The 14,455-nt window shown below is 38.7% G+C and overlaps 1 protein-coding gene across 4 annotated transcripts in view; it reads right to left on the minus strand.

Moving 5' to 3' along the window:
- Positions 1-14,455, minus strand: part of OXR1 (oxidation resistance 1) — a 187,731-nt gene that overhangs the window by 89,960 nt on the left and 83,316 nt on the right. For all 4 annotated transcript variants that reach the window (XM_088536329.1, XM_088536327.1, XM_088536326.1 and 1 more), the window contains one exon: positions 13,059-13,255. In XM_088536329.1, the coding sequence (XP_088392455.1) occupies positions 13,059-13,255 (197 nt within the window). The remainder of the gene's footprint in view (positions 1-13,058; positions 13,256-14,455) is intronic.

The raw sequence follows: 14,455 nt of genomic DNA on the forward strand, positions 1-14,455 counted from the left end.
GTTCTGGTCACTGTAAATCATGCCCAACAGCACTCCAGGGCATAAACACAGGTTAGGCTATCTTGTTCAAATACTGCTGTAGATTTTGTTGCTATATGTAAATAAAATGCTTCTCTATGATGCAAAGAATTGGTTTTGCAGTTTATTCTCCAAAACTTGTAATTGAATGTAGTGGCAATGAGGAGTACATTAGCTCTAGAGACTGAAGACCAGACTTTATTAGCATACAGCAGCATAGCACATGTGTTCCCAATAATCTACCAACTAGCTTAAATGCAGGTCTAGAGAGACCATTTCATGGGTGAGAGATTAATAACCACTTACGATTTTTCATCCTTCATTCTCTGTCCTACAGCTGCATCTATAGCAGCTAATTAGGATTAACTGGGAGAGGGTTTTATGATTCACTTGACTGGTAGCAACTCTTGTCATATGAGCAGTTCATTTCAGGGATGCAGAGCTACCAGCCTGAATTCATTCTGGGCTAGTGATCAGAGTGGAAACAGTCTGTACACTTGTGCTAATTCAGTGAGCTCTTAGTAGCCTAGATTCAACATATTCTTAGCAAAAATAAGAGCAATATTGCTTTTCCTAATAGTTTAAGAGTATTTTGCATCTTTTTCTTTTTTGGTATCATTCAAAGTTCCACTGTGAATTCCAATGTTGCACTGTACAGAAATACAGAAATTGGGCCTCTCAGGGAGAAAAATAATTATTTTTTAAAATTCAGACTCTTAGCACTGAACTATCTTTACAAAAGAAAGATAACATAGGTCCCATGGCGTAAGATTTCAAAAGAAATTAGTTTTCCTAGAGGACTCATATAGCTGTATCACATGAGATTAGAGGGTGACATTTCACAAGCATGAGAGGTTCATTAGGGACTTCCCAGATGCAACAGTAATAAGTAGGTTGGTCCCCTACTATTATTCAAAGCCTACTATGGTAGCTACTGAGAATACACTGTGTTAATTCAAGAAGTTGTCCCTGCTTACTCAGGTCATCTTATAATCAGTCCCCAAATAAAAATCTTTAAGTCAAAAATATGTAAATCATTTAACAAAGTCAAACTGTTCTATCAAATTTCAGTGTCTGGTATTCGAGAAACTTGGTATAATAGAAAAGTAGTTAATTCATTACATACTTATAGTAAAATATTTAGAAAGAAAAACTTTCTTAATTAAGAACAGAACCGTTACAGAATAGTATTTATTAAAGTATTTTTAACTTTGATAATGAGCTGCTTTTCCACATTCACACCCATTTTCTAGATAACAGCATTGCCTTATGTTCATATTTATCAATGCAAGGAAAATCGCAGCATTTCATCATGTGACAAACACAGAGCTTACCCCTTAGGAATCACACTACCATACTGTTAATCTATAGCAAGAACTGTAACAGAAAACGTACACACATATACTCATGTTGAAAAAGCATTTCTGCTGCCACATTAATGCTACTGCTGAAGTTAAAATTATGGAAAAGCTGGTGAACTGATTGAACTGGTGACACCCAGACACAAGGCTCTTGCCTACAGCTGGTTCTGGGTCACTTGCTGTGAAACCAGATCCTTCCCTGCTCCATCCTCTGAACAAGAAAGGGAACGTCCACCAGCATGTGCAGTTGTTTGTTGTTTTCACCTACTGATGCCCCAGCAAAGCATCAGCTCTGGTAAAGGGAATACGAACATTAAACTGAAAACATGTTCATTCCCCCACCCTCCACTAATTCAACAACTTGTTGCATTTCCTTGAGCAGCACATGCATTTGGGGCAGATTGCTTCAAGCACTGAATTTCGATTACGTTTTAAATGAAGACCTAGTTTTTATTAACAGGCATGAACGTAGTGAAAAAGGAAATTATTTTTAAATCTTACTCATTCTGCATTACTTTTATCAGCTCTTCCTGAATACACCATGCTGTAAGGGACTCCTGTTTGTTTAATTTGCTCTTGCCAAGCTGGTGGAGTGCATGAAAACAGCTTTCTCATTATGCTAATATATCTTGAGTGCTAGCAGAACCCCTTAGAGTTACAAATATCTTCTTTTATTAATATGATTTTTCCCACTAGGGCAGGATCACATTCCTAGAAGCTCTTCTAGGACAACAATTTCACTGGATCATCACTAACGCAACATGTAAGATGCTTTCAAATAACATGTGCAGATTGCTTGATGCTAAATAATCTACGTTCAAATCAGCATCAATAACAATTAATACATTTTCCCTGTGTGCCTCATATAAGTAACTTTAGATTGTGGTGTTCGTTAGAGTATTGTGCCGGTTGTGCTCTCATCAGTGCTATATTATAAGTAAACAGGCTAAATGAGAGAGATCCTTCTGCCATAACCTGAATTTTGCATAAAAATCACAGAGATTGCAAAGAATCCCAAAAGCAACACTTCCCCCACCAAAACCATCATTCCCCACAGATATCCGTCACCTTTACCATGTATCTTACAGCAAAGACGAGTTAGTTACATCTGAAGATCCTTATCACTGGGAGCCCTGCCTGGACGTAGCTGTTTTGCTCCGGAGGTCAAACACGCTGCTGTGCTCACGGGACAGGAAAGCTGCTGGAGGAGGGAGCTGCTCTGCTGCAAGCCCTGTGTCTCATACCATCACCTGGTGGCACTAGCACACAGGTTTCGGCTCCTGGGAACAGACCGGGTGCTGGTGCTGCTGCAGGGACAGAGGAAGCCAACTGACCACCACATTGTTTGTGGTTCTGCAATATGAGAATGAAGCAGCAGTTGCCCTCATGGCCAGAAAGGCCAATGGGATCCTGGGGTGCATTAAGAAGAGCGTCTCCAGCAGGTCGAGGGAGGGGATCCTGCCCCTCTGCTCAGCCCTGGTGAGGCCACATCTGAAGTATTGTGTCCAGTTCTGGGCTCCACAGGACAAGAGGGATGTGGAGCTGCTGGAGAGAGTCCAGCGCAGGGCCACAAGGATGATCAGGGGCCTGGAACATCTGCCCTATGAGGAGAGGCTGAAGGAGCTGGGCCTGTTCAGCCTGGAGAAGAGAAGGCTGAGAGGGGATCTAATCAGTGTCTAGAAGTACCTCAAGGGAGGCAGTGAGGAGGATGGTGCTGGCCTCTTTTCACTGGTGGCCACTGACAGAACTAGAGGAAATGGCCACAAACTGAAGCACCAAAAGTTCCACAGGAACTTAAGGAAAAATTTCTTGCCAGTGAGGGTGCCAGAGCACTGGAACAGGCTGCCCAGAGAGGTTGTGGAGTCTCCTTCTCTGGAGATCTTCAAACCCGCTTGGACGCAGTCCTGTGCCACGTGCTCTAGGTGACCCTGCGTGTGCAGGGGGTTGGACTAGGTGACCTCTAGAGGTCCCTTCCAACCTTCAGCATTCTGTGATTCTATGATTCCTTTTAGCTGCCCTCTGGAAATGTGCATCTTGTTGGCTTAATATCTGGGGAAGAACCCATACTGGCATTTCCTTTCATGTTGGGATAGCTAAAGCAATTTACAGCTACACTCCATGTTTCTGATTCTTCTGTAAATAAGCAACTAGCTGGGCAGCTGAAGACCCACAAGGTTTCAACAGGATAAATGTCAGAAGAAGGCTGTAGTGTTACTGTAGATTGTTTAAGGAAACTTTTTTCCAGATGAAGACTCTGATTATTGAGCAGATGTGGCAGATGAGCATGAGGATCGTGGAATATATTCCACAAAATGTAAAAATGAGTGTACATCTCCTAAACAGTCCCAGAAGTCAAAATAATGTTTTTTTCACTGTCTCCTCTAGCCAAGATAGAGCAATCTATACGGTACACTAAAAGAACCACCACCACAAACAAACAAACCCAGCTCATATTGTGCATCTCCTATCTGACAGGTCACAAGGGTAGTATATTAACTTACACATATCTAATGAATATTCAGAAAAGACAGATCAGTGGGCAGTCAAACAAGGGGTAACCTCTTTAGCATATGAATTTAGATAACACTATATATCACTTTGCATTTATATAGAGATAATTTTGAAAAGCTAAAAATAAATGAATTGGTTAAGAAAACAGAGATTTCACTGAAATCTCTAACAACTAAAATCCAGTCATATTTAGCTGTTTTCCTCCCTAAATTTACATTAGATTCACACAGACAGCATCCTGACGGTAGGAAAAGCGCAAGTATTACGTCTATTAATAGGTGGGTACACAAAACATGCTAAATATATGCCTTTATTCCCCCATATGTGTATACACAAGGGAAATCTCTGCTTATAGGTTTATTTGAAAGGTGGTTTCTGTATTTTTACTCATAAATTAAATTAGCTAACAATCCACTTCCAGTTCTTTAAAGTTTAAAATATCTTAATACCAAGAATATGGTTTCCAGGAATATTTTTAGCAGAACAGAGAAACAGAAGTATTCTGCCTGATTTTATTAACAGAATATTGGATTATGATGCCAGGAGGGACAATTTTGATTGAGGGAATCATTATCCAGCGCTTGCTGCTTTCCCCTTGCACCTTGCTCTCCCCTTGGGCTTCCCTATGCATTTTCCATATCTGCAGGGCTTCCCTTTCTCTGGCTGGATCATCTTTACCTCTGCAATCGGAAATCCCTTCCTGTGCTGAGCAGAGCTGGTTGCCTCTTGCTTTATTCCTCTCTGCAGTAGAGAGGCTGTAGGGTTGTGTTTTCCCCTGGTTATGCTTAAAGGAATCTGCTGACTTCTAATTGAGGTAGAACATCTTTGAGAAAAACATCTAATTTTTAAATCTTCAGGTAATGGAGAATCCACCACGCATTGTTCTAAAACAAGCACATCTCAGATATAGTGTGAATGTGTTTTGCCTCAGCTTTCCAACAAACTACAGATAAATTAAAGAGGAACTGTCAGCTGAACAAAATCATCTCTCAGCTTTTCTTTGCTAAGTAATATCGATACAACTTTAAAAAGATTTTTTTTATTCTCATTGTTGCAAGTTATGCCTTATTGTCATTTAGCAAATCTCAGCAGAGGAACAGGAAAATAAATAAATCATTAAAAAATTGCAGCATATATTCTCACTTCTTTTTTTTTATCTTGCTATAGTAGAGAAAAATAGAGTATAGTAGGGAAAATGCTCTTTGCTCTTAAGAAGCAAAAGTAAAGAAGTAATGCATTTGCAGTCTTTAGCAAAAAGAAAAAGGGGAGAATTAATCAATCTAATGTTTTTTAATAACAGTGAATTAGTGAAGGAGATGGGGCTTCTCTAAGACCACCAAATGCAGAAATATTGAGACACTGAACAGAAGCCAGTCCACATGCATTAAAGGCTCCTTAGAAAAAGCGTTCCGAAAGGCTAGCTACAATCAAGCACTACAAGGACAGGCTATTCCAAAGATTCACAAGAACCTCATTTTAAAAGAAAATCTTGCCATGGAAAAACGACGTGTTTTTCACCCTCCTCGTCTCTTGCAAGAGACTGCAGTAAAATGTGAGGTGAGCACTTCTCAGATTGCCTCACTTAATTCTCACTCTTTTACCTGTAAAGAGTGGTTACCCTACTTGTAACATGCCCTTAATGGGAAACACAGTAAGTAAAAAAACCCAAACTGCAAGTCTTACTTGGCTTGGATGGTTTACCAGGGGCCAATGAATTCTTTACTAGCAAGTAATCAGGCTTATCTTTTACGACTATTACCCTCTTCGATAGTTTTACTCTGTGTGTATTTAGTGTTTTAAAAAAGCATCTAATCTACAAATCAACATAGGTTTGGAACAATTCTAGACAATGCAAGAAAATTGTTCTACCTTGCATAAAAACTATCAGAGCAAAACCAGGCATGGATTATCTAGTTGCAATCTCATGGGCATTCACAAGGGTTTTTTCTGCTACAGCAGTTTTTGGGTCACATTCTTAGATCATTTTTACTTTATTTCTGAATCAATAATGGTGCTAGTCAGTATTTTTGGAGGATTTTCTCAATGGCTTGCTTTTTCTCAGAGATTCTAGCAAATTTCAATACACACCTAAAGGTTAACCTTAGCACCTATGTTCGAAAGTCTTGACCTGGGAACAATCAGTGTCTCACTTGTTAATTAAAACAGTAATTACTTGTTCTCAAGTCAAACACGTATAGTTTAATCTGTAGAATGAGTCTAAGCTAATTCTTCAGACATCGTTCAACTTTCCTAGTGCGCTTCAGTTATGTGTTTTCAAAACTGGCTATATGCAGGGCCTGCTTTCTCTCTCAGACTTATTCGGAGCAGAAATATCAGAATCCTGGCAAACTAATGAAGAGTCAAGCTCACCACTGTTTTACATACCAATGAAAAGGGAACGACATAATTTAAACTGTAGGTAAATCACAAAAACGTTTAATTACATACCCAGGTGGTCACGCATGTCCATGCACCTGTAAGCAAACATGCAGCTAAGGTGGCTGCAAATCAACAACCCTCCAAATAAATCATGTTTGTGGTATTTTCCCTGGCAGAGGAAGAAGACAGTAGTTCTGTCCTCTGCAAGCTAAAAGAATGAGAGAATCTCTCGAGCATATTAACTAGATTCACTGGAAGCAGCGTGCGGCTGCCACTATTTAGCTTTCATGAACATATCTGGCCAATTAGTATCTAAATTTATAAAAACACTTCTTTCATAAATGTTGAATATTTTATGCTTGTAAAGTTTTTACATAATCCTATGTGCATACAAACACTCTGTAATTGAGGAAGGCTCAGCAGTGCATTAACTTTATGATAAAATCTGACTGCTCTTCATAGCCCAAGATAAAAATAAGGTTTGGCAACACACAGTTCCCACAGGATTTGAGGGAAACAGTGTAACAACAAGGCACTTTTTGTTCAAATCCAAAGGAACTTCACAGCAAGCTGTCTTAGAGCCTAACCCAGCAGCTCTGTCTCCTGCTACATTGTCAGGTAAATAAGAATGAGGCAAAACGGAAAAAAAGAAGCTTGAAGTCATTAAAACACAAAACTAGCTGGAAAAAAATGGCAGAAACAGCAGAAGCTTTTTAAGTCATTTGCTTGGAATTCAGTATGGAACCCAGTAGAGATGTTTGGAAGCCTCTTATATTCAGGACTCATTAAGATTAAACAGTGTCAGTCCCAACCTGATGGGAATGGCTGGGATTTGACCACTTGTGCCTCCTGTGCTACAGCTCAGGTAGGAGCTTTGCTGCTGCTACCAGCTCACAACGGCACTCGCAGATTTGGGGGTCCCGTTCCCCTTCGGAAGGGGAATAGTTGACAAGGGAAGAGCTGTAGTCAGGGAATCCAGGGCTCCCCAGGTCAGCAAACAGGAATTAAGAGAGAGTATCTTCTAGTTAGCCACTTTATTCAGAACCGACTTCTGCAAAAAACAAGCAAAGTTGGTTTGATTCTCCGGTGACTACTCAGGTATAATAGATTTTACAATGTTTGCATAGAGACCAGGGACGATCCTTAAAATAGAAATAATAGATCGTTCTAGAGATAAAAGTTCTTCCATGACATTTTAAGACAAGAATTTGGAAACATTAGGTTTTTGTTTGGGTTCATTAAAAAACAAAATCTGAATCTGAAGAGTATATAATGAAGAGTAAGAAGGAAGAGTAAGGAATCTGAAAAGTGGATAATGAATTCAGCTGTTTTTAAACTTCTTTTTTTTAGTAAAACCACAATTTGTTTATAAATACTCTAACTGCATTTTTAGATACATAACATTATCAATATAAATATTTAGATGCATAATATTATCTATATAATATGATGTGACATCTAGAAACATCACATTTGACTTAAAATATGAATCATTAAAACAGGGGCTCTGGTGTGATAGTATTTCCTCTTCTCATAGAGAGGTTTATCAGATAAAATAACTGGAAGTTCATTTAGCCTTACACTCCATGTTTAAGATTTGCAAAGTTTGTGCTATTATTAGCTGTTAAGAAGAGCCTTCTTCTTTGTCAATGAAAGCTGCAACATAGGAAGAGCTCTTTGTCTGTAGATTTCCTGGAGTTTCAAGTCTGACTGCCTCCAGATACAAAGAGGAGTCCCTATCAAGAATTTTATTGGAAGAGAACTTTGAGTTTTGCTTGTTTGTTTTTCATATAAGCTAGCAATCAATGCTGGTTTGAGTTATTTTTTTAAAAAAAAAAAAGCAAAAAACTTTCTAACATTTTCAAACAATGGTCTCATTTGCATTCACAAGATTTACAGGATAACCCAGGTTGGAGACCTTAGGAGGTCTCCAGTCCAACTTCTTGCTCAAAGCAGTGTCACCTACGAGATCAGACCAAGTTGCTCAAGAATTTCCCCAGTGTTTCTGCTAAGACCCCGGCTGTGTCTTCTCAATGGCCTCCTCGCAGGCAGTGTCAGGCTGCTGTAAGGTCCCCCTCGCACCCAACCTTTCATTTCCAAGCTGAACAAGTCCCTCTCCTTCTGCCTCTTCTCACAGGGCAAGTGCTCCAGGCTCCAAACATCTTGGTAACCACCACCTTTGACTGATGATCCAACCAGTTTTACCATCAGCCACTTAGACCTTTATGCCCCAACTCCGATTCAAGGACGTCCTGGAAGATCATGTCAAAGTCCTCGCTATAATAAATGTAGATTGCATCTGCTGCTCTCCTTTCAAACACAGATCTTGTCATTTCAGAGAAGACTCTCAGGTTCTACAAGCATTAGCTACCCTTGGAAAATCCATATTGGCTATTCCTTTTCACCCTCTCCCTCATGTATGCAGAAATAACTTCACAGAGCACCTGCCCCATGAATTTTTTAAGGACTGAAAGTGGGGCTGAGCAGCCTGTAATTCCTGGATTCTCCCCCTTCCTCTTCCCGAAGGGAGAGATGTAACATTTGCCTTTTCCCAGTCATCAGCAACCAGTCAAATTCATCTTTCTTGTTTTCTCCAGAGATTCAAACTGGAGAGGAGAGCTGACCTTGCAATTTGAGCAGCTTGTCTATAAAACTATGGAAGATTTCATTTTTGTTCCCATGTGAAGCAGAGAAATTATGAATTCTTGAAATATTTCTCACCCCAAATGACTCAGCAAGTGATATGACAGCAATACATATGATTAAAAAACCCAGAATGCTTAGAAAAGGGACACGCCAAAATGAAAGGACATTAATGAGCATCACTTTTTCATTGAATGCTGTCTCTATAGCTCAGAATTCATCTATATTCAAAAGATACACACAGTATCTGTAAAGGACAAAAGAAGGGTGCAACATGAAAAAGTGGCTTTTAATTGCTCTAATTTTTAAGTTCTAAAATAGAGCAATGCAAAGACAAGAACAAATGCTTCCTCGCTCATCCAGAGTAGCTATGTGATGTGAATCACTAATAAAAATGGTCATGAAAGGTGAATTTTACATAGTTACTGTTGCTATGAAAGCCACTTGCTGTATTATCCACATGTTGCACAAATTGCTTCACTTTCCTTATCACTCAGAAACAGGTAACGAAGTACTTGGAAAACAACCTCCTCCCCAAAAAGTTTCTGAGACTGTATTTGAAAGGAAGCAATTTGAATGATGTCTCTCAGAAAGCAGCAAATATTTGATAAGAAAATTATGGATGCATTGAACAGGGCAGAGACAAATTCCACAAACGTGTGTAAATTGCATCTGGACCCACTGGGAGAGAGTTGGCAGCTTCATCTCCCATGTCCTTCACCAAAAAGGACAGAGGGCAGCTCAAGTTCACAGCTTCTGCTGCACTCACCTCTGCCACCTGCTTACAACTCCCAATATACGTATCTACATGGCATGTTTGGCTAATATTAGCCATAAACATCAAAGGTGATGAAAAAAACTACAGATTGGGTGAATAAGAGAAAAATTGGATACTTGGAAGCTACTAGTGAAAAAGTCTTATTAAATCCTGCAGAAGTAGCAAATATATTTAACCTCCAAGTGATTAGAAGAACCTTTCAAAGACATATTTGGAAACAAAGTGGAGTATTCTCTGCAGAAAAGCTCTCCAAAATAGATACACCGCTTATTATCAGAACAAGTCCCATCAAAGAAATAAAGTATTTTCCCAATGCCAAAAACAAAACCTTTAACAGCAGGAAGGAACTTCAGCACTAAGGGAAAAAAAGCCACGATGACATGATGTCCTCCAAATAAGACTCATGCTTATTTTTGAGGATTTTTGAGGAGAGAGGAAGATGAAACCCCCTAACTTCATTTTTAATGCGAGACTGCAATAGTAAATGACCCCAGGAGATAAGGCCCACGGGCTTCTCAGTTTGTTCTTTAAGTCAGTAAACATTTTTAAGTGCAGTGATTTTCTTCCTTCTCCAAAAGGAAGACGAAGAGTAACAAAGCTCCATCAGGATAAGAGAACTCTGACACAGGAAACCACCGATGCTATAACAGATGATAGTGTGGCACAACATAAATTTAATAGTAAACATTATAAAAATGGATAAAAATCACACTTGAATCAATTTGCTCTGACATATTTTAAAGCAAATAATAATTATAATGGAAGTAGCTTGGAATGTATGTAAACAGAAATAAAGAGAATCTATCGCACATGTAACTATCATGTAACTTATAAATCATATCCTGCTTGCAAAAGGAGAAGTTGGTTATTACTTAATCTCTTACACAAAATCTTTGTGTAACAAAAGATTTTGTGTTTGGTTTCCTTGGAATATCTTTCTTTCTGTTAAACTGTTTAGTGCATTAGTAATAATCCTTGTGACACAGAGTTACTTCCATTTATGGACCATTAGATTCTCTGGAAGATCCATCTCGTTTTCACAAGAATATGTTTAAGTACTAAATTACCAATAGCGACTAGTCACTACTAAAACTGAAGTGACTACCCAGGGAAACGTCACCTCTTGTATGCAAGATTGGGAGACCACAAGAAATTCTGGCTTTTCGTATTTGACTCTTTGGCATTAGCTAGTAGTGCCTCATTTTGAAAACTTAGTCAGCTAATAGGTATTAATTTAATATTGCTCACCCCAAAAGTATTATTTCCCTCTCATCATGAGATACTTACTTTTCTCCTACACTTAGAAAAAAAAGTGTCTTGAATTTCTAAGTGCCCGCAGTTGTAAAAAGACTAATTTTAGATTTTTATTTTCAAGAATCTTTTTAATTTAGGAATTCCCATTCAATTTCTTCAGACAAGTCCACCAATGAAGGTGAAGGAGCCCTCCCACTGCTGAGCCTGCCATGTGGAGCAGTTATTTCTCTCCTTTACTGAATCTCTATTTTCTGTTTCACTTCATCTGATCACACAACCTATTTCTGCTGCCTCCACTCTCCCCATTTTTAAATGCTACAACTGCACTCATTAAGTTTGGGAAGCACCTGAGATGCAATTTATCAGAAAAGGAAAACTAAAGTAAATCTTCTTTAAAGTAAAGTGGTCTTTAAAGTAAGAGATATTTTCTGATGAAATTTTAGTCTCTTGAAATTACCAGGATACGCCTTCCTTAATACACACTCAACTTCCAGAGCTCCTAGGTAAATCTGTGTAAGCATAAGATGAGATAGAAAATTAAAATTAGACAATTGGCTGCAGCTGCTTGTGGTAGTAGAGAACACTGTGATTTCTTCTGAAAAGCATGTGAGTGTGCAAGGTGAGTGCTCAATGTCTTGGGGTCTTAAAAGTGGAATGAGGTTTACAGAAAGCACTTCAGAAATCTGAACATACATATTCTCACAATTATGTCAATATCCCTAAAACTTAGTTTTTTTTTTTTAACAATTTGAATTTACTCTTTCCACAACCTGATAAAATAAGGCTGGTTACACATTTCTCTAGAGATAATTCCAAGCAGTTATCACGCATTAAATATTATGGGCAGTGGCTAACGAATCAGGCTGACCATTGAAGTTAAAGTTTAATAGGTAAAACAGTGCTGAATATTATATTTTAAAACATAAAATATGCATATTTATACATGTCTAAACATGGATTCCATAATTCTTTTAGATAAACTAGATTAGAACTCAACTCTCACATCTATACAGTGCTATGAAAATCATTATCATAATTACTGAAGGAAGTCGTTAAAAAATGAGAGACTAACAAAACATAAATGCTGTTAATTTACTCAAATATCATTAGTCACCATCATAAACACTATCATCAGTCAGTTTGGTTTAAGGTTAACATAGCAGAATACTAATTTTAAAGTGAAAGAAGCAAAGCCAGCTGCAAGTATCGGATTTTCAACACATTTTTGTCATCTATTTATCATCAGAACAATTAGCTCCTGTTGCTTGATCTTGGACACAGATTGCTTTTAACTTAGAAGAACTTGCACACAAGGTCAAAACAATGTGAAACACTCTGTAATTGTATTAGGGCAGCAACAGGTTTATTATGCTGGTTTGAGCTACTTAACAGCCTAACTGTACACAAATCTCACCACCAGAACCTGCTGTTTTCAATGCTAAAGTCCCTGCCCGTTCCTGGTGTGCCACTACATTCGTGCTCAGAAAGGATCAGAGTACTCTCTAGTTACCAAAGGGGTCGGTTAAATCCCAAAAAGTCTTAAGAGGAAGCATTTTCTGTGCTTCCTATTCATGGAGCATTTTCTATGGTACCTAAGATGGTTTTAGGAAGTTCATAGATGCTGAAATCTCAGAAGAATATCCAGTTACCCTGTATATCCAGAAATAAACAAACAAATAAAATGAAATACCCATCACCTCCTAACTAATCCTGGCAACTAGAGATAGTTCACACTCAGCAGCTTCCTCCTCCAGATTAGAAGCTCTTCGAGCCTTACAAATTATCATTGATGCAATCCATTGTGCAAGGTGATTTCTCCTTATATCCTTCCTCCTAGAACTGCTTCCATGTTTAATTCAATAATCTTTAAGAGGAAAATAAAAAAAAAAGCTGAAAAAAAAGAATTTCTGTAAACAGCACAAGATAAACAAAGCAGGTTAATTCTTCAAGGTAATTACTCATCGCCATTAAGATATGACAATTTAATGCTCACTGTGAGAAAATTGTATGTAGAAACTAGATACAATTAACTGAAGGAAGGAAAACACAAAGGAACGAGAAGACCTTGCTATTTCACAGAGCTATATTTGGGATTTCCTGGGAAGGACACTCACCGATGGTGTAGTACCTCTTGAGCGCGCTCCTCCGCGGATGGCGCCTCGCTGCGTTCGCGCTGTCGTTCTGCTCCTCCTCGGACGCAGCCGTCTTGGTGGCAAGCACAGGTTTGCTGGGCTGAGGGCTCTGGGCTTCAGCTGCCCCTGGGTTACAGCCTGGCCCGCTAATATCCACCGACTGGGACTTCTTCTTTAGTCTAAAGGCAATTTAAGGCAGTCAAGTATTACTAGTCTTCATTCTAAAAGTGGATTATGCGTATTGTTTTACGCATAAAACAAGACACGGCACTTATGTATGTCCCAGCAAAATACAGAACAACAGCAGTAGTAAATTAACCTTGTATTAATTTCCTCCTTTGGCTCCTGCTAAATGAGTTACCATGTAAGCAATTCACCCTCCTACACTCCACATGTAGCTACTCATAGTAAACTGCCCTCGGATCAGCCTGCTGGGCATTAAAATGCCGAGCCTGTAATTCATTTCAGAGAAGACAAGATAGCAACAAATTAACCTACAAATTAAACTGATAAGTTACCTGGCTTAAGTTTCCACAGATGAAGATGGCACAAGGAAATTAAATTATTTGTGCGAAATTACCGAAAAGCCTCAGAGCCAGGAACTGACTCGTGAACTTGCAATCTTCTGAACTCAGTCGTAGCCCTCCAACTACATTTCTCAACTCCACAATAATTTTAACAGGCTGTTTCTCACTAAATTCAGGAATCCAACTATGAGCTGTTAACCCAGACATCATTTTGTGCACTGCAGCTTCAGGCTCTGGAAAAAGGAACCAGAATTCTTTTGCAGCTCAAACCAGTGTCACTCCTCTATTGGCATCCAGATATTAACCACTATCCTCCGAGCCTGGCCCTCCAAGCAATTTTCTTTTTTAATCCATGTAGTTGCCCACATATCCGAGTCATAGCACCACAATTTGGCTACACTGAGAAACAGCATCAAAGTCAAGGTAAATGACACCGCTGCTCTTCATCCTCCCCAAATTTACTTCTTTTATCAGAGTTCTACAAGAGAGAGATACAAAAACACATCCAAATTCCACTTAGCGTGGTGGTCAGCAGACTCACTAGGACAGTATCACCATAGTGCTGGCATCTGCTAGATCTCTAGTAACATAAAATAGAAGTTATAACTCTATTAGAATTACTGAATAGCGACAAATGTTCTGTCGGGATGAAGCCCACACTATATACACATTGGATTTTTCTTTTCTTAAATTGTGCTATACATGATTGACTACTTGATTTGATCCTGGAAATAAAAGATATTTATGATATTGCAGTGCCATATTGATTTGAGATGAAGGGATCATAATATTTCTGAAGCAAGTGAAGTAAAATGATTAAGTTTTGTATTGCCAAAAGACAATTTTATTAGA

The sequence above is a fragment of the Tinamus guttatus genome, unplaced genomic scaffold (genome assembly GCF_059628265.1).
Source record: "Tinamus guttatus ecotype Peru unplaced genomic scaffold, ASM5962826v1 Tinamus_guttatus_pri_ptg000659l, whole genome shotgun sequence".
Lineage (NCBI taxonomy): Eukaryota > Metazoa > Chordata > Aves > Tinamiformes > Tinamidae > Tinamus > Tinamus guttatus.